Source organism: Balaenoptera ricei, chromosome 15 (genome assembly GCF_028023285.1).
Source record: "Balaenoptera ricei isolate mBalRic1 chromosome 15, mBalRic1.hap2, whole genome shotgun sequence".
Lineage (NCBI taxonomy): Eukaryota > Metazoa > Chordata > Mammalia > Artiodactyla > Balaenopteridae > Balaenoptera > Balaenoptera ricei.
Window position 1 is genome coordinate 51847377 of NC_082653.1, and position 19825 is coordinate 51867201.

At 58.2% G+C, this 19825-nt stretch overlaps 1 protein-coding gene across 6 annotated transcripts in view; it reads left to right on the forward strand.

Annotated features, from left to right (window-relative positions):
* MAPK8IP3 (mitogen-activated protein kinase 8 interacting protein 3) overlaps nt 1-19825 on the forward strand; it is a 47327-nt gene that overhangs the window by 20954 nt on the left and 6548 nt on the right. The window contains exons 5-16 of one of the 6 annotated variants that reach the window (XM_059898389.1): nt 3264-3405; nt 6686-6932; nt 7503-7605; nt 7851-7969; nt 13828-13839; nt 14705-14722; nt 16004-16061; nt 16357-16509; nt 17453-17534; nt 18785-18915; nt 19382-19438; nt 19530-19700. In XM_059898389.1, coding sequence (XP_059754372.1) covers nt 3264-3405; nt 6686-6932; nt 7503-7605; nt 7851-7969; nt 13828-13839; nt 14705-14722; nt 16004-16061; nt 16357-16509; nt 17453-17534; nt 18785-18915; nt 19382-19438; nt 19530-19700 — 1293 coding nt within the window. Of the gene's footprint in view, nt 1-3263; nt 3406-4593; nt 4678-6685; nt 6933-7502; nt 7606-7850; nt 7970-13827; nt 13840-14704; nt 14723-16003; nt 16062-16356; nt 16510-17452; nt 17535-18784; nt 18916-19381; nt 19439-19529; nt 19701-19825 lie in introns of those variants that run through there. The other 5 variants (XM_059898386.1, XM_059898390.1, XM_059898385.1 and 2 more) reach the window with 5 other exon arrangements.

The window sequence follows — 19825 nt, forward strand, 5'->3', positions numbered from 1 at the left end:
GAAGGCCCTGTGCTGCCCTCCTGGCCTGCTCTTCTCTGGGGTGTACCCCTCCAGCCACAACTCTGGATCCTTTGGGGACAGATGTGTGTCTGCCCATCTCCTTAGTTTAGACTCTCTGGCTCCCCGAGGAGGCTCGTCCTTAGTGCCGGGGAGCTGCTGGCCACTGCTGAGCCCAGACAGGCACAGTTTTCCTTCAGTCCTGGCTTGGTTTTGTGAATCTGTGTGTCTTTAGAATAAAACCGATGGTGAGGGCTTCCATGGTGGCGCAGTGGTTAAGAATCCGCCTGCCAATGCAGGGGACACGGTTTCGAGCCCTGGTCCGGGAAGATCCCACATGCTGTGGAGCAACTAAGCCTGTGCGCCACAACTACTGAGCCTGCGCTCTGGAGCCCGTGATTTACAACTTCTGAGCCTGCATGCCACAACTACTGAAGCCTACATGCCTAGAGCCCATGCTCCACAACAAGAGAAGCCACCACAATGAGAGGCCCGTGCACCGCAGCAAAGAGTAGCACCCGCTCACCGCAGCTAGAGAAAGCCCGCTCACAGCAACGAAGACCCAACACAGCCAAAAATAAATAAATTAAAACAAAACAAAATAAAACTGGCGGTGAGCATGCGTGGGCCCGTGAACATGGCGTATGCGATCGTGTGCCCTGTCACTGCACACGCGAGTGTCTGCGTGTGCCAGGAGCGTCGCGGGAAGGACGCTCGCCCACTGCCCGGGGCTGAGTGGGCGCAACTTGCCGTCCAAGCCAAGGGGGTGTGTGTCTGTGTGCCCTGTGTCCATCCTGCGTAGGCATCTGCGTGTTCCACATCTGTCTGTCCCCATGGGGGCCCTCCCTCTCCATGTGCGCACACGTGCCCCCAGAGCCCCCGACCTTCGCTCTCTAATGTTGCCTTCTTGTCTTGCCCTCTGTGCTGTCCCTGCCGTGTGCTGGCCCTTGTCTGTCACTGCTCTGCAGTCCTCGCCAGTCGTGGAGGAGAAGGTAAAGGCTGCAGCTGTCCCTAGGCCTCGGGTTGGGGGAGCTCGGACGGCTGCTGGAATCGTACAGATTGGTGGCTCCGGACTTGGTGTTTACAGGGCCTGCTGCCGAGGAGGGGCAGGCGGGTCCCAGGCCCCGAGGCAGCCCTGAAGCAGGTAGCAGTGCAGGCCCCACTAGCAAACGTCCACCCGGCCTGCAGGTCGGGCCGCATGTCTGCACCCCCAGGAGGTGGCGGGCAGGGGTGGAGACCCTGCGCCTGGTGTTAGGCAGCCCAGCTCAGTCACTTAGGACCCAGAGCCAGTGGCGTGACCTCTGTGAGCAGTGTGACCCCCTCGGGCTGTAGCCTCTGAAGTGGATGAGCATTGGCGTCTCCCGGGGGAGCTGCGGGGCTATAACAAGAGGACACGGTGGGCGAGCCTTGGATGGACTCTGGCCGGCAGTCAGCAGCACCCAGCGAATGCTCTTGAGGCTTGCGGTTGCGGGGAGCAGCGGAGAGGACACGGGACTCGATCCTCATGAGGATTTCCATCGGGGAGTGCGGCCTGGCTGTCTGTGAGCGCACAGAGTCGTGGAGGCGGGTGATGGATACGGGCTCCCATCCTGGGGGCAGGTGGCCCCACCCTGCCCTGCCGTCACGTTACCCCGTGGTATCTGGTGACAGCCTGGGCCGAGGAACCCCTTATGTGCGTCCCCCACCGAGGTCAGAGCTGGGCCCCAGGAGAGGCACCCCCATATGGGCACTGGGAGCCCAGCGGAGGAACAGTGGTGGAGGAGGGGCTGGGAGCCCTGAGGGAGCACCCCACAGAGCGGTGGCTGCCTTCCCAGACGCCAAGGGCCTGGGGGCTGTGGTCAGAGAACAGCCTGGCGAGGACTGAGCCACGGGCTGCTGAGCTTGGGATGGATCTGCAGACCCAGAGCTTTCTAACTTGACGTCTGAGCTCTTAACCGAGAAAGTGTCGTCTGTCATGGTGGACAAGGGCTGCGTGAGGCACTTGAGGTCGTCAGCAGGAAACCGCCTTCCTGAGCGGCCGAGGCCCCTGTCCGGCCCTGCAGGCCTCCTCTGGCCCTGTCCCTCCCGCAGCTTAGTCCCCAGAGGCACAGCCAGGTCCCAACAGGTCCGGGGACCCTGCTCTGCAGGAGGCAGTGTCTTCCTGAACAGGACAGACCAGCAGCTCGAGCAACTCGGAGGGGCTTCCAGATTCCGAGTTCTCCTCCTGTTCCGCCCCAGCCCCACCGCCCTGGAGCCGTTGGGGCCCCCCCAGGGAGACATCCTTCCCAGAGTCGTGCCTCAGGCAGCCGCCCGCCAGCCATAGGAAGTTCTGGTCATGGCGGCCGCTCCGCTCCCTTGTCCATCACCTGCACCCTCCAGGCACCGTGAGGAAGCCACCGTCCTCCCTCCAGGACAGCCCAGCCTCTGGACCCGGCTCCGTGGAACCCCTGAGGAAGCCTTGCCACCCCTCCCACCTCAGCCCCTGTGTGTCAGGGATTTGGGTGCTTGGCCTGAACAGCTCTGAGCAGCATGGACTCCATGCAGCCACCGACAGGCTCTGGGGCGCCATGTGTCTGCCCCGGGCCTGGGCTCCGTGCCCTTGCCGCTAGCAGCCCGCGGAGCGTATCCCAGAGACTGAGCCCACAGCAGGCGGCTTTGAGCATCAGTCCAGCCCACTGGACAGTCTCAGTTTGCTAGCATAGCTTTATAAGGCGCCTCTGTGGTGTCAGTGCTCCGTGACGGGGGAAAATGCTCGGAGCAAGAGAAAAGCACCCCATGAGAAACTCCGTACCCAGGTCTCCTGAAAACAGTGATGGGGTGTTGGGGGAGGGCGAGGAACAAAGAACAGGGGAGAAAGGGTTGACTCCTCCTGGCTGGCTCCAGGAGGCAGAAGTAGGGCCAAGGAGGAACCAGGCAATGCTGCCTGTGATGCCAAAGGGCCTGTCACAGGCACTGCTGTGCAGGTGTCTGTTTACAATGGAAATAAATAAAACTGATAAATGACAGTGTAACGGAGGGGAAATGTTCTATGGGATCACAGCGGAGTGGCGATGCCCTGAGCGGGTGAACACGCTGATTAGCGCGGCTGCAGGTCAGAGCGGTCAGAGGTCCTGTGCGCCTGGCCACCCAGAAGGTCACGCCCTTCCCTACAGCCCGTGGTCAGGGGCGTCTTTTAGAGCAGCTCCAGCTGCAGAATAAGCATCTGCATGTCCAGAAAGAGTTTGCACCCCTGTTTCAGGAGCCACTGTCTAATCCCCCCCTCTCTTTCTCTCCCCATATTTCAACAGGAAGGAGCGCCCCACCTCCCTGAGCGTCTTCCCCCTGACCGACGGCGTGGTACGTGCACAGATGGGGGGCAAGCTCATGCCTGCGGGGGACCACTGGCACCTGAGTGACCTCGGCCAGCTGCAGCTCAGCTCCAGCTACCAGGTTTTGTAGCCGTGCTGTGGAGTGAGGGCTCCCCGTCGCCCCACATTCATTCAGGAGGGTGTGGCCACAGCCGGGGCTCTCGGCTGCTCGGGGACCTGCCTACAGCCAGGGTGTGCCCATCGGGCAGGGCTGAGCGTAGTGACCATCCCCCAACACAACCCAGAGCCTCGCAGCCAGACTGGGCTTCACCCCACACGTGTTGTCCTTCTAGTATCTGAGGTTTGCACTCCAACGAGGAGAAAGTCAAAGGCCAGGGGTCAGCTTCTCTTCTTTGGGCTATTCTTACCGGCCTACCCGTGCTAACGACCTAGGGGCCTGAGTTTGAGAAGGAGGACATCCCAGGTGTGCTCAGCTCAGCAGTGAGAGCACCCACCCTCCATCCCCAGCACTGGGGCCCTGGGAAGGCCAAGGGCAGGCACTCGTGCAGGGCCCCTGGGCACTTGCTGCCTGTCTTGGTCTGTGAGCTCAGCCATCTGGTGAAGGCAGGCTGTGGCAGGACGGAACGCAGGCCCCATTGCTTGTTGAAGAGACCAGACCCTCGCCCTGGGTCTGGTGATTCCCCACTGAGGCCATCAGAGGATACCCTCTGGGCCGGGTCGAGCAGTGGATGTGGGCCCAGGTTTCCCCATAGCTTCCTTCCCGCCGCGACTCATTGCTGGCTGTCCTCCTGCCTCGCAGTGTCCAGCTGGGCTGCAGGAGGTCGTCACAAGCTGCCAGCTGTGTCGGAAAGCGACCCCACTCGCTCTGCGTCTGTTCCGCGGAGTGAGCACGCCTCGTGCCCACCAGCCACTGGCTGTCCTTCCAGCAAGTGGGGTCCGGGCAGAAGGGACGGGGCCCACAGCTGGCGTGTACCCCCAAGCTCCTGCGGGGGCGTTGAGCCTCAGAAAGCTGGGAGGCTGGGGTCTCCAGACGGCCCCTTGGGCCAGCCTGTGTTCTCATGCGTCTCTCTTTCTCCTGCGTCGTCTGAAATCGTTCTCGCTTAATAAATTATAGTCCTTTATGTTTTAGTTCATAGGTGTGTTTTGTTTGATTTTTTTTTTAATAATTACTTTTAAGTTCTTTTTATTTTATGCTCTAGGTTTTCAAGTTTTTCTAATTTTTTAATTTGTTTTGTTGTTTTTGTTTTGTTTTTTGTTTTTATGTACTGTATTTTCAGTGTTTTAACCAAACAATTGTGGCTCCTCATGGGAGGCATGGCCGCTGGGATGTGGGTTCTTTGCATTTGGAGGTCACTGCTGCACGTTGGTGTTAGAGGTTGGCAGGTTTCTTTAGGTAAGTGGTGGCCAAGGGGAGTGTCCCGTGGGTAAGTGGTGGCCTGCAGGCGACAGACAGCTAGGGGAGTAGGGAGAGGCCTGGTTATGCCGCAGAATTCCCCACGGTGACTACCAGGTTCAGGAGGCCCACGGAAACAAAGTGTTCAAATCACGGACAGGTGGGGAGCGTGGCCATTGAGTCAGGTGGTCTGACAGTGTGTGCTTCCGTGAGGCAGGGGCTCATGTGTCCGGCCGTCTTTGTGGAAGTCCCTGTGCATCAGCCTGGAGCACAGCCCTCCTCAGGTACCACCCTCCTCGTAACCCTCCCTGTGGGAGAGCACTCGGGGCCCCACCACAGAGGCGTGCAGTATGCACGGTGCTGTGAAGAGGAAGGGTTTTTTCTTTACAAATTGGCCCTGAGCTGCAGAACCCAAACCCAAACCAAAAATGTTTGCAAGATGTGCTTCTCACCATAGCTCATCAGCAACCCGGCTGAGTGTTGTTAGCTATGGGGGCCATCCTGTGCCCTGTGGGGTGTTGTGGGCACCCTGCCTCCACCCACCCCCAGCTCTGGCCACCACAAGGGTCTCCAGACATCACCAAGTGTCCCCCTGGGACACAGCTGCCGGGATGGGAGCCCTGTCGAGAGGAGAACAAGGATGTGAGGTTCCGGGTAGAGGAGTCTCAGCCCAGGGAGAGGCGGCGCCTGGCAGGGACCAGGCTGCTCGGGAAAAGGCAGATCCCACAAGGCTCCCAAACCACTCTGACTCCTAGTCACCTGGAGGTAGCCACGGGAGCACGGTCAGCCCTTCCTAGTTAAAGGTGGGAGTGGGTTGGTCCCAGCATCCATCCAACTTCACAGAGAAGGCCGACACCCCGTCATCAGCTCCTCTTGTAAGAAAGTTCTCCTGAAAGTGTGTCCTCTGAGGAAACCATGTGATCTGGCACCGATGGGAACATGTACCCAGAGTGGCCTCTCAGTGCTGCCCCCCCCTCGCCCCCATGGGTCTCAGCCCCTCCTGAGGCCGTGCCCCTTCTCGGCACCAGGCAAGAGGCTGCGGGGGCCCCGCAGCACCTGCTCAGGGGTGAGTCGGGGGTGAGTCTGGGGTTACCGATGTTAGTTCATAGAAGAGCAGAGGCTATTTTTATTGAGGTTCCCCGATGGTTTCACCAGGAAAGACGGTAGGAGAGGAATGTTTGTTTCCTGTCCACATTTATTCAAACAATGTGTTCTCTCTCCAGGGAGATTCTTAAGGTCAACAGTTGATTGCAGTTTTTACTAATCTGGTCTTTTTTCACTCTCGGAACATTTGGGGGACGTCCCATTCTGTGGAAGTCGAGTTTCAATTTGTTTGCATTTACGTAGGTGTTGAAGGCAAACTTTGGTTCAGTTGGGCCGTGGAGGTTAAGCGAGACCCGTCCCCTGCTGTCTCTTTGTTGGGGAGGCCACCACTGGCAGAACTGGGGAGGTGCCCACCCATCACAGCTCCTGACTGTGGCCAGGACGGGAGGCAGGAGGCAGGAACGAGAGGGACCAGCCCTCGAGGGCCTCGCAGTGGAGCAGTAACTTGATCAGAAGGCACGCCGGCCTCCCCGGCCTCCTTCCCAGCCGGGGAGCCTCTGCCCTGACCTGGGCTGGGGCTTAGCTCTGCCCACCCACCGGCTGCAAGGGGTTACCGGCCACATCCACATAGCTTCGTGTCTAGCCCCATACTGGAAAGCGTGCAAGCCGAAAGCCCGGTCCAAGCCATTTAAATAAGGTGTAGCCGCCTCTGGAAAGCCAGAGGCTGGATGAGTCAAGTGAAGAGACTGGGAGGAATCAGCCCAGTGGGAGAGAAGTGGCCTCCTGTCCCTTCCATTCTGGCACGGAGTGCTGTTTTACTGCGGCCGAGTGGCAAAGACCCCAAGCGAGGGGGCCTCGTGGTGGTGGCCGAGGCCCCGCCGGCCCTGTGTGGTCCACCCCTTGTGGCCTCCCCGGGGGACCTGACCCGCGCCACGAGCTTCCCTCTTCCTGTGTTTGGCCCCAGTGTCCGCAGGATGAGATGTCCGAGTCAGGCCAGTCCTCAGCAGCGGCTACGCCCAGCACCACGGGCACCAAGTCCAACACGCCCACGTCCTCTGTGCCCTCGGCCGCGGTCACGCCCCTCAGCGAGGGCCTGCAACCTCTGGGCGACTACAGCGGCAGCTCCAAGAACAACAAGAGAGCGCGGGAGAAGCGCAACAGCCGCAACATGGAGGTGCAGGTCACACAGGAGATGCGCAACGTCAGCATAGGTACTGGCCGCCCTGCCTGCCCGGCGCCCCATCCTCACCAGCACCATGCGTGTCTCCTCCCAGTTCGCAGGGCTGGTCGCTCCTGAGGCCTCTGCTTGGCTGCCCCGTCCTCAAGTGGTCGTGCCTCTGTATGTGTGTCCTGACCCACCCCTGCTTTTTATAAGGACACAGTCAGATGAGACCAGGGCCCACCCTTTGGCCTCATTTTACCTTCATCACCTCTTTAAAAACCCATCTCCAATACAGTCACATTCTGAGGAACTGGGGTCCAGGGCTTCAGCCTGTGAATTTGGGGGACACAACTCAGCCTCTGACAGTAGACCACTGTCATCCAGCATACACAGTCTAATCAGAGAAAAGGGAGGGAAAAAATGGCCTGTTCAGATGGGATCACAGTTCTAGGGGACAGGCCCCATCCAGCCACCACCTCGGGAAGAACCCGCACCACGACCATCCCTGCCTGTGGTGGCCTAGCGTGGGGTCTCCGGACAAGGGGCCCCAGGGCAACCACGAGTGGTGCAGGGAACTGCTGGTCACCCCCCGACCCTGGGCTCCACTGTGTCCCCCCAGGCATGGGCAGCAGTGACGAGTGGTCTGATGTTCAGGACATTATCGACTCCACCCCAGAGCTGGACATGGGCCGGGAGCCCCGCCTGGACCGCACGGGCAGCAGGTGCTCACTGGGCCCAGAGCCAGTCCCGAATGGCTCAGCACTCACCCTGGGAGTTGGTGCCCCTGGTAGAGGTGCCTCGCAGCCCCTTGAGGTGGGAGAACTGCCCAGGGCACTGACCCGCCACCCGCCACGCCTGCACTTGCGCCAGCGGTGTTGGCATCGAGTGGCCCCTCGGGGGTGTCCCCGTGTGTGGTCCATAGGTGCTGCCCACTCACTCCACCTTCCTCGGCTGCGTGTCCCCACAGCCCAACCCAGGGGATCGTGAACAAGGCTTTTGGCATCAACACTGACTCCCTGTACCACGAGCTGTCGACTGCGGGGTCCGAGGTCATCGGGGATGTGGACGAAGGGGCCGACCTGCTAGGTAAAAACAACCGTCCCCGGGACCCTGCTATGGTTGGGTTTGTGATGAAAGCAAAGTCTCTGTGAGCCAGGAAGTTCTTTTTACAAACTGAATATTGAGATGTATTCACTTACTGTAAACTCGCCGCTTAAAGTGTGCCGCTCGGTGGGGTTTGGGGTGCTCACGGATTCGAGCAACTGTCTATAGACCGTCTTGTCAGCCCAAGAAGAAACCCATTCCCAGTAGCTCTCAGCCCAGCCCTGCTCCAAGCCCCTCCCCTGGGCAACCCACTTTCTAGGAACGTTTCGGGAGGGTGGTGGTTGCCAGCTCCTCCAATCCACGAGGAGCGTGCCCAGACAGCATCAGTGCCCTCCGAGAGCCCTGCGAGGCTATGTCTGAGACGGGTGCAGAGACAGCCTGCCTGATGCAGACTTGCTCCTGGTCCTCCCTCCCTGCCCGAGCCAGGCCCCGTGTGCCAGCGTCTGCCTGTACCTGAGGGCAGCCTGCATGGCTCTGAGGCCGGGCTGTGGCCCTCAGGGCAGTGGAGGAAAGTCACGCTGTCTCTCAGCGGGGTTCAAGCTCCCCTGGCCCAGATGTGTGTCCGGAGCCCCAGCCTGGAGAAGCGGCCTTGTCCCCGAAGCCCTCCCTCCTGCTCAGCAGCCAGCAAGGTGGGCGTCAGGGCCGTGGTTCTGGTCTGTCACCTCCCCACACCCCAAGGAAGGGTCCTCTTGTTTCTCCTTGGGGAGGGGTAGCAGCTGCCTCCACTGGATATGTGGCAAGCAGGGTGGTAGCGATTCCACTAAGAGAATCCGGGAAGGCTGCCTTCTGACGTTTGATCCATGTTTTATCATCTGCTGCCCGAGGAGGCGGAGCTGTCTGGCATCTGAGGCTTTCTGTTGCCAGCCTCTCTGCTGCTGTCACTCCCCCTTGATAGACGCGGCAGCAGGGACTCGGGGCGTCTCTGAAGCGGGTCCCCGTGTAGACAGCGCCGCCCGGCCGGCCTGCCAGCTGCACACACCACCAGGCCTGACTTGCAAACGAAGGGGGCCCGGCTGGTGTTTTCAGCTGGAACAGCCTCGCTTTCTTTGCAGTGGGCCTGCATCCTATTAGTTCTCATAAGTTGATTGTCTTACTCAGGGTGGGGAGACCTCCAGGCAGCATCATCATCTGGGGTGTTTAGCACCAGCACGCCTTGTGCCTGGAACAGAAGTTTTTTCAGCCAGAATGTAAAGAGATATAGGACCACAATTGTATATATCAAATTGTGGTAAAACCATCATGTAAAACTTATCAGTTTTTAGGTGTACATTTCAGTAAAGTACATTCATATTCAATGGTGAAAGACTGAAAGCGTCCCCTCTAAGATTAGGAGCAAGACAAAGATGCCCGCTTTTGGCAGTATATATTTTTAATGGAATTTTTCTCACAAGCATTGTAAAAATATATATTTTAAAATATACAAAAACTGTTAGTATTCAGAAAAAGTCTACTCATTAGGGACAGTCACTTTTAGTATTTTGACATCCTTCTCTTCTTTCAGATACTACCATATAAATTCAGTTTTTAGGCATTTTTTTATTTTTGGTAAAAGGATACATGCTGATAATAATATTAAAGGAATATCAGACATTGTCAAGAAGGTAGTAAAAACCAGAGGAGCCCCCAAGCCGTGATGAGTGACACCCTCCCAGGCGCCAGGGCCCCAGCATGCGCACCTGGGACGTGGGGTGGCAGCCTTTGGCCTTTTCTTCGTGGCTGATGTTAACATTTCCCTGAACCACTAAGATTCCTCTGCACGTTTTAACTTCCTTATCTTTGTGTGACTGTGAATTACCTAATCAATTCTAATTTTTGCGGTTTGAATACCACTGCCATAGCTACCTGCGGGCGTAGATCTTTCTAGATGTGGGAACCCCCTGGACAGGTGTGGACTCGTGGGGATGGGCTGTAGGTTGCTCCCGTGCATGTGCTCACACCAGCAGGGCCGGGCGTGGCCGGGAGGAGGCACCTGGGATCCAGGCTGTAACAGGTGGTCACTAGAGGGAGTGCCTTTCTGCCCCGGGAACCTTGGAGCCGCGCCGGGCCTGGGGTGCGGGCTCCTGCACTGGAGAGCTTACACAGCAGGGCACCACACTTTCTTGAGCTTTTGAGAACCTGATAAAAAGGTAAAAGGCATCTCCCTAGGAAGACACACAGACATAGGATGTTTTGCATTTCCATGTCAGGGTCGGAGGCCCAGCTTCGCGTTCCCGCTCCTGGTGCGGAGCTCTGGAGGAGGTCTAAGGGGCGAAGCGGGGCCCCCGCACCTCGTACCTTTCTTCAGTCTCGTCATGTGACAAGATTCCAACACTCATCACGGGCCTTACAAGAAGAGCGACACCAATGTTTTATATGCACAGCCACCGTTAATGCCTCACACTGCTAGTGTCTCCATTTCACAGATGAAGAAACCGAGGTCACAGAGGCCGAGGTGAAGTGGCAGAGCCAGAACTTGAACTCAGGTCCCACCCAGGGTGGCAGCCCTGCCTCCGACCACCGCTGTGCTTTTTTTAACAGCCTTATTGAGATGGAATTTCCACACCATACAATCCACCCACTTTCAGTGTACACCTCAGTGATTTTTAGCACGTTCGGATTTGTGCAGTCATCACCACATAGCTTTAGAACATTTTACACCGCCCCCCAAACGAAACCCATACCCACTAGCAGTCGCTCCCCGCCACCACCTTGGCACTGCTGCTCTACTTCCTGTCTCTGCAGACTTGCCTGTTCTGGACATTTCGCGTCAGTGGCCTTTTCCATCTGGCTGCCTTCATTTAGCATCATTCCTTTAAGGTTCATCCATGTTGGAGTGTGTCAGAGTTTCATTCCTTTTTATGGCTTAATAATGTTCCAATGTGGATAGACCACATTTCATGTATCCATTCAGCCACTGATGGACATTTGGGTCATTTCACTTTTGACTGTTGTGACTGATGCTTCTGCTATACTTGTGATGCCTCGCATGGTTCTACGAGATCACCGGAGCTCACTGGCCTTCTCGCTACCTGGTGGCACTGGGTGGCCTGCCAGTCAGTCCGTCCCGTCGGCCATGTCTCCTGCCTTGCCCTGTGGCCCCAGGCTGCAGAGTTGTCCCCTCCCCTGCAGCGCCCACAGGTGCAGTGCTGATGGTGTGCGTGCTCACTCCATGTGACTGCCCCCCGCCCATCCCGGCGCCCCCGGGGCTGGCAGAGATGCTCTAGCATGTGGCCACATCCTGTGGTTCAGGCAGCACCGTTCCGGACGCCAGAGTCTCCATAAAGAGTGATGGGAGAGAAAAGCAGAGAACTAGAAACTGCATACCAGTGAGTTTTACCTGGAGCCACATTGACTGAGTCAGTAGGTAGAGGTGGAGTCTGTTGCAGCAGGGTTCCTGAGAGGGAAATGATGTCTGATGCATCTCTTGAGGTCAGTTCCCTCGAACAGGAGTGCCTGACGTGAGAAGCTCTAACCAGTGCATCTGATGGGTCTGTTCTGAGGGGCTGAAGTGAGAATCGTCTTCTCACCTGGTGGTGAGAACCCTGAGTGCCCAGGCACTTGCGCTGCAACGCTTGGCGGGCGGGGGCCCTCTCGGGCACCACTTAGTTTTGGTTGGAATGAGACCCCATTCTTGGGAGTGATGGGCCTTTGGGTGCCTTTCTGGAGCCTTCATCACGAGGGGCACAGGCAAGGCAGGCAGCCCTCAGGAGCTGAGGAGAGCCGAGAGCTCCTGTGATCTGTGGATGGAGCCCTGGAGTGCGGGGCCGGCCCTTTGTCCAGCACGGTGGAGGGATGAGCTGGGGTCTGCTTGAGTCCCCAGAGTCTGGCTCAGCTGGAGGAAGTGTCAGTGACAGGAGGCCTGGTCCCCCATCACCAGTTCCTGAAGACACCCAGATGATGGATTATTCAATATGTGTACTGGATTCGTTGACTAGCCACTTGGAAAAAAATGAGGTCTAATTCAACCTCACTCCGAACACAAAAATAATTTCAAGGTGGATTAAAGATCTAAACATAAAAATACAAGGATAACAACTGGAAGAGAGTATTGGAGAGTATTTTCATAATCTGGGCTTCTCTTCATTGCCAAAACCAAAGAATATATATGTATGTGTGTGTGTGTGTGTGTGTGTGTGTGTGCATGTGTATATATATGTACGTATGTGTATGTATATATGTGTATATATGGTCTCCACCATTAACGTTAAAAGAAGTGAAGTACAATAGGAAACTTGCCTAGTGGTGCAGTGGTTAAGAATCTGCCTGTCAATGCAGGGGACACAGGTTCGAGCCCTGGTCTGGTAAGATCCCACATGCCGCAGAGCAACTGAGCCCGTGCGCCACAACTACTGAGCCTGTGCTCTAGAGCCCGCGAGCCACAATTACTGAGCCCACGTGCCACAACTACTGAAGCCCTTGCGCATAGAGCCCGTGCTCCACAACAAGAGAAGCCACCGCAATGAGAAGTCCACACACCACAACAAAGAGTTGCCCCCGCTCGCCGCAACTAGAGATAGCCCGTGTGCAGCAATGAAGACCCAACACAGGCAAAAATTAATTAATTAATCAATTAATTTAAAAAAAATTTTTTTTAAATAGGAAATGAGTAGAGGATAAAGCAGGACATTCACAGAAGAGACCCACAAACCTGACTAACTAACTCTTTTTCCTCAAACGATTGACAAAAATGAAGCGGGTACTGTCCACCTCGCTGATGGCAGGGTGCGGCCAGGCTGGACCTGGAGGGAGCGGCACCACCGCTCCTCAAATAGGGCCAAGGCACCCACAGGAGCCCGTGCGTGTGTCCTGGTGCCCACGCACAACCGTGCAGGCCCGAAATGCCTGTCAAAGGAGCCAGTGCCCTAGGAAACAATGGGACGTCTCCATGTAGAAATACATCGAAGCTTTCAAGGTGATCGTGGATCCTTCATGTGGAAGGGGTCCCAGGATACCGTGTGAGGTGCAACGGAGGAAGTTGCCCAAGAGGATGGAGAGTGGTGGTCACGATTTTGTTTTTTAGAAACTGATGTCTGCCTAGAAAGACGTCTGAGAAGGAGAATATCAAACGTGAACAGCAGCTGCCTGGGAAGTAGAGATGAGAGGGGACACATCCACTTCTGAACTGCCTATCAAAATGATAAATCCACTTTATCATTTTAATTCCTTCCACAGATTCTGTAGTTTGCCATTTAAGTCAGGCGACTTTTTATACCATTTCTTTCTGCGTGAAATGAACCAAATAGAACAGTATCATTTCCTCAAGTCTTCAGCTGGGTAGCGGAGAGCAGTTTGGCACAAGCGGCACCCCCACCCCTCACATCTTGACTCAGTGATTCCCTCCCTGCACAGTAGGGCCCTTGTCTTCCGGTTGCCCTTGACCTAAGGTCTTGCCCTTCCCCTAAGACCTGGGCTGGCCAGGGCCCCACCGCCACCCCCCACCGAGGCCAGGTCCTTGTCCGTGGCTCGCTCACTCTGGGGGCGCCTGTGAGGCTGGACGCCCAGCACCCACCACACCACACCCACACCCACGTTAGCTTTACAGGGGTCTGGCCCTCCTGATGGTGGTGGGAGTAGAGGGGCGAGCAGGCTTTAGATCCCCTCGCCTGCCCCAGGGCCCCCAGGACTGAGGAGCCTGCTGTTCTGACCTCCCCTTTCCTTCAGGGTTCCTGCCTTGGATGCATTTGGCACCCACAGGCCTGGGGTCGTCTGCTCGTATGCTTTTGGGCCCTTCAACATGGAAATGGCTGATCATCGTCGCTTTTTCTTTAATAAGATTTTCTTCATTTTGTTGGTTTCAGTCACCAATTAACCTTTGTCACTTCCTTCCCCGTCTCTCTGTGCTTCGCTGGACACGGCCCCAGGGGAGTTCTCAGGTGTGTATCTCTGCTGTCTGTTTGCGGCCCCTCTTCCCCATGGTGGCATCCAGGTGGAGGGGGTGGCACCCTGAGACACCCCACTGCTGCTGCCCAGTCACCGCCAGCTGTGCAGCCTGTCCCCTCCCAATCCTGGTCCAGGCCACTAAGGCACATGTGCTTTTGCTCACCAGCCTACTGCTGCTCGGAAGCTTCTTTTGGTTTGCTCCACCAGCCCACTGACGGTGACCTTGACAATTGAGGGAGAGCTGCTGTGCCCTTGACCCCGGTCTCTCCTTGTAGGCCATTTCTTAAGGTTCTACAGAGCCGATAGAGGTGGAGGCTAGTTAACTGGACACAGAGTACAGGCTCAGCGCTGTGGCATCTCCCCTCTGTTGGGTACATCCTGGAAGTCAGGGGTCCTCTCCCCATGGGGCACATGGGCCAAGCTCCTGCTTTCCTGCTTTCAGCAGAGGCTCTGAGGTCCTACCCATCCCCGTGCTACCTCCCCACTATGTTCAAAGGCACCCGGGGCCTGGTCATAGCTCTCCCTCATTTGCAGAGACCTCTGTCCTTAGCCCTCACCCACCACCCCACCACCCCACCACCCCAGGATTTTAGTGTAAGATGTCAGTTGTGTTGCCCTGACCCTCCACCTCACCACCCAGGGTAAACTTTCTGGAAGGAGTAGCTGGCCCCATCCCGTCTCCCGCCCCTCCTGTCCCACTCCTGTGTCCACCCCTAACCCAGTGAGAAGTAGCCCTGAAGTCCCCCCGCCTGCTCATCACACGGGCTTAACGCGCTTCTTTTCTCTCCCCTCCTCTCTCCCTCTCCTTCCTCCCGCCCTGGTCGCCCATCTCCCGTGGGACTGGGACGGCGCCCATAGTGCGCGATGATTTTTTTGGTAAGGCCGAGGCCCTGTTTCAGTATGTGTTTCCCTGCTTCTGGCTTCCTCTGCCTCCCTGACGCCTTCTCATGCTTCATGAGCCATTTGCTTTGTTGAGCCCGGTGGGGCAGCCGTGGGGGCAGTGGTGTCCGTGGCTTCAGGGGTGGGGGTTGGGGGGCCTCCAGCAGGCGTGGTGAGCGGGCACCTGACTCCCTCAGAGCAGACCCTTGACGGGCTGAGGAGGGGACCCCGGCCTCTCTGAGCCCCCCCCCCCATTAGTTCAGGAAGGCCTGAGCCCAGTGCCTGCTGCATCCCATCTGAAGGGCAGGCAGGCCACGTTTGAGGCGAGGAGGTGAGAATAGAAACAGCCGGCAGAACCCTAAGCTGGGCACACCGTGTGCATGGGTCATCTCGTCTCACAGTTGTGTTAGGTCATGGAGGAGGGAAGTGAACAAGAGGAACAGACCTTGGGCTTCGAGGCAGTCCTAAAGGATTAGATGCGGTGCTTTGGGGGGTTTGTGACACGCCTGCAGAGACCTCAGTCTGCGGGGCCCACTTTGGGGTCTGGCCATCCCCTCTGGGCACCAGCCCCCAGAGTGCTATCCTCACCTCCACTCCCACCTCTGGCTCCTGAAGGCCTGCTCCCAGCCTGGTGGAGGGCTGCACCTGCCATGGACCATCCCATCTCCTTGGCCAGGGCTCTCTGTCCCCATCACCACAGCTCCAACCTCCATTCTCCGAGGGGGCAGCTCTAAAAAGGGTCTGCTTCATGATGGCCTGGAAGTCACAGGGCTGGGGGAAGGCAGTGATACTGGGCCAGGGGTGGGCATCGATTGAGGAGGTTGCACAGAGGCCATAAGGGTACCGTCCGGGCCCTGCTGGTACCCAGACTTCATGTTGGTAGAGAGCTGTGAGAGCCCATCACTGAGTTCCAGAATATAAGCCCAGGGCTGCTGCATCTATCGGGCGGAGGAGACCTGCTCATTGCCCTCCAGAGGCCAGTCTGAGACCCCCACGGGGCTCGCACGCACCAGGTCCTTTCCTGACTGCGTTGCTTGGTGGAGAGCCTGCCTCAAGACCGGCAGAGGCCTCTCCTAGGGTCGCCCGGCCTCCCCAGGCAGGCGTCTTCCTGCAGATCGGGCCTCTGTTCCTTATCCCCTCACATCAGCCCTCCCGGGGGGACCATCCTTCCAGGGGTGGGCCGCCCCCCGGCAGGACATCTGTTATTCTGAGGCAGGTGTGAGCATCAGGGTCTGGCTTCACCAGGCACATGTAATAACTCCGTACCTTTTGTTTCAGGAATGGGCAAGGAAGTGGGGAATCTGCTGCTGGAGAACTCCCAGCTTCTAGAAACCAAGTAAGGATGCTCTTCCTCAGCACCACAGTTGCTGAGACAGCCCCCCACCAGGACCAGGGGCTCCTGTAACAACTGCGTCGGCCCAGCCTCAGGGCAGTCCCCAGGGAGGACCTGGACCCACTGGACTGAGCTCACCCCTCCTGGGGAGAGGATGGGGTGGTCACCTCCTCTCACCACTTTCAAGACCAGGATGTGTCTGCTCAGATACACCAGGGTGGGCAGACCCCTTTGAAACCCCATTACTTAACGTACACACCGGCTCATAAGGAGCTCCCCTCTTTCTGCCTTTTCAAAGAAACGCTCTGAACGTGGTGAAGAACGACCTCATTGCCAAGGTGGACCAGCTCTCGGGGGAGCAGGAGGTGCTGAAGGGGGACTTGGAAGCCGCGAGGCAAGCCAAACTTAGACTGGAGAACCGCATCAAAGACCTGGAGGAGGAGCTGAGGAGGTGAGCGGGGCTCCTTGAGGGGCGGGGCTCCCACGGAGGCTGGGCCGCCAGGCGTGGAGAGCGGGGTCAGGCCCCGCCCAGGCCCCTCCAGTCCTCTCCGCAATCCCCTGGCATCTGCTCTCTAGCTAACCACACCCCCTGAGGTCATTCCTTCCCAAAGTGGCTCACTTTGCGTGCTCACTGCTCAGCCTCCTGCTCATCCCTGAGCTACCTCTCATATTCGACCCCATCCAGACCCAACTACTGTGTTGGCCACCCACCCCTCCCCTCTTGTCTCCACCATCCTCGGGGGAATAATCCCACATGAGGGACAGTGTCTTGTCTTGGGTGTCCTTTCTCTGGCGGCTGAGCGGGGCCTTCCCACTCCTCTCACACTATTACATTCGTTCAGGAGGAGGGAAGGGAGGATAATGGCCTCTGGCCACTACGGGTCCCCCGCACTCCCCTCTGCTCCCCAGCCCTCGATCAGTCGAGGTTGGGTCACAGAGCCTTGCTGGGAAGCTCTGGGGTGTCCTCCCCAGCACTCTGCACATCCCTGTGGCCTTTCTCTTCCAGCCTGATCCTCACCCCATTCTCCCAAAGTGGTGCCTTTGGCTCCAGACAGGAAAGGGGAGGTGTGAGGGGCGGGCCCTAGGCAGGTGGCGCCTGTGCCAGGTTTGTGGGACTGGGAGCCAGGTCTCCTCTGGCCCTGCCTGAAGCCAGCACTCCCCTTGCCTTCCCGTTAGCAATTGACCACCTGAATTGAGGTCCTGTTCCTTGGCTGGGCTTCAGGGCACATGTGGGCAGGGGTGTGGAGCCACCCGTCCCCAAGGCACTGGCAGGAATGCTCAGGGCCTAGAACCTGAGGGGAGAGCCCTGAGTGCAGCTGAGAGGTGAGACACATCCTCTGGGCCAGTGCCCAGTGGGGCCCTCACCCTGCCCCGCTTCCTTCCTCATCCTGCAGAGTGAAGTCAGAGGCCATCATTGCCCACCGTGAACCCAAAGAAGAGGTGGAGGATGTAAGCAGCTATCTCTGTACAGAATTGGTATATTCCACTATTAACATGTGGGCACGGGGGGCGGGCAGTGTGGGCGGGCTTCCCGGGGATGTGCTAGTTCTTCTGGGTCTCTGGGTCCTCCTCACCGCTTCTGTGTGATGACTGCACCCAGCAGCAGCCCCCCCACCCCACTGCCCCGGTGACTTTGTGTGGTCAGAACCAGCCCCCTCTCTGTGGGATGCCTCCTCTCACCTAGGTCCTAGCAGATGTGGATTGCACGGTCACAAGTGGGGTCTCACTGCTTACTGGCCCAGCTGCTGCCCCCCAGACAGAACAGTTTGAGTACCTGAGGCCCTCAGATGCCTCATCTGTCCTCACAAACCCCCGGAGATGCATGGAATGTTCTGAGGAAAACCCTAGGGGTGGCTGTAAGGAAGGGTTTGTAGGGGTCTTTGCCCTTCCCAGGTCCTCTCCAGAATAGGGGCCCCAGCCCAGCGACCTGGCCGCCTTCCTTACAGAGAGAGCAGGCATGAGTCTTTTAAGCCAAGGTGAAGTTTGGACGCCGACCTCACCACTCATCCACTGTTATTTTGGGGGTTGTGGGATGCACGTAACAGGATGCCGATCCCATAGCAGGCACTTGGGAAACTGTAGCTGTTCACCTTGCCCATCCTGCGCAGCCCCTCACCTCCAAATACTCTAGGAAAGAAACAAAGCCACAGGTGTATTAAGCAGCTGTGGCTCCCCAAGGCCCTCCCACTCGGGCATGGAGGGCACCCGATTGGTGCCTTGACCTCCTGATGGGGGGCCTGGGGCTGCCGACGCTCCTGTGAACTCCGAGTGCCGGTGGTGGGGGCACTAGGGGAGGGCAGCCCAGAGCAGGGCTGCGTAAGGAGACAGTCCTGCCAGGGACAGCAGATCCCATGCAGATCCGCCGGTACCTCAAGTGTCCAGCTCTGAGGCAGTGACCAGAGTCCTGCTCGCCAGACCTTCCCCAGAACCTTTCTTCCTGCTATGCCACCGTGAGCCAGTCCCACCTGTTAGCATTGACCGGTGGCATTTGGGATTGCCAGGGTGTCTGGGAGCTTGTAGGAAAACACACTGTGTGTGTTGTACCCCTCGAGTGTGTCATGTGACCTTCTGGAAAGAAGGGGGGGCCCTTTCGGAGTGGTGGCTCCTGTTCCTGTGCCCACCCCACCCCACTGCGTTTGCCTGAAGCTCTGTGGGAAAGCGCCCTCGGGTGCGCCCACTCCCGGAGGCGGCCCCTCGCTGGCTGAGCAGCGGCACTCTCCCCGCAGGACAAGATCCCCATGGCGCAGCGCCGCCGCTTCACGCGTGTGGAGATGGCCCGCGTGCTCATGGAGCGCAACCAGTACAAGGAGCGGCTGATGGAGCTGCAGGAGGCCGTGCGGTGGACTGAGATGATCAGGTGGGCCTCCAGGCGCCTGTGGGCTCCGGAAGACACGCTCCCATCTCCGTCTGTGAGCTGTGGTCGCTCTAGGAGGTCCTGGGGATGGGATTGAGGCTGACCGCCCCCACACCTCCCTCTCTTCCGGGAGAATTTAGGGTGTTGGGTCCTCCCTGGTGGGAGCCTGCAGGGGGCCAGCAGAACTGGGCCTCTGGTGCAGCCCTGGCCTGGCCAGTGGATGTACCTGCTGGGCTAGAGAGATGCTGGGGTTTGTTGGGGCCAGTGCACCGGGGTCTCTCTAGGAAGTTACGGGTGACTCGCCTGGGAGCCCCTCTTGTCTGATGCTCCAGTCCGTGTGTCCATGGGGAGGGTCCCAAGCAAGGGAGGCAAGAGGGGCCCGGTGAGAGGGGGTCTTGGTTGGACTGGGTGGGGCCAAGTCAGGCTGGGCATGGCTGAGTGGGGCCTCTCCTCCTGCCCTCCCCTGTAGAGCATCCCGAGAGCATCCGTCTGTCCAGGAGAAGAAGAAGTCCACCATCTGGCAATTGTGAGTTGGGGGCACTGGGAGGGCACTGGCAGTGGCCGCTGGGGAGGTCTCCCCGCAGGCCACCCCTCACCCCCTATGCTTCGGCTGGCAGCTTCAGCCGCCTCTTCAGCTCCTCCTCAAGCCCCCCTCCGGCCAAGCGGTCCTACCCCTCCGTGAACATCCATTACAAGTCACCTACCACGGCCGGCTTCAGTCAGCGCCGCAGCCACGCCATGTGCCAGATCTCCGCCGGCAGCCGGCCCCTGGAGTTCTTCCCAGATGAGTGAGTTTCCTAGGCCTGCCCTGCCCTTCCCCGCTGGCCTGCCCAGGGGGAGTCCCTGTGTCCCAGGGCCCCTCCCCTCCAGGCTCTGAAGCAGGACCGGTTTCCACCTTGCTGCTCTGGCAGCT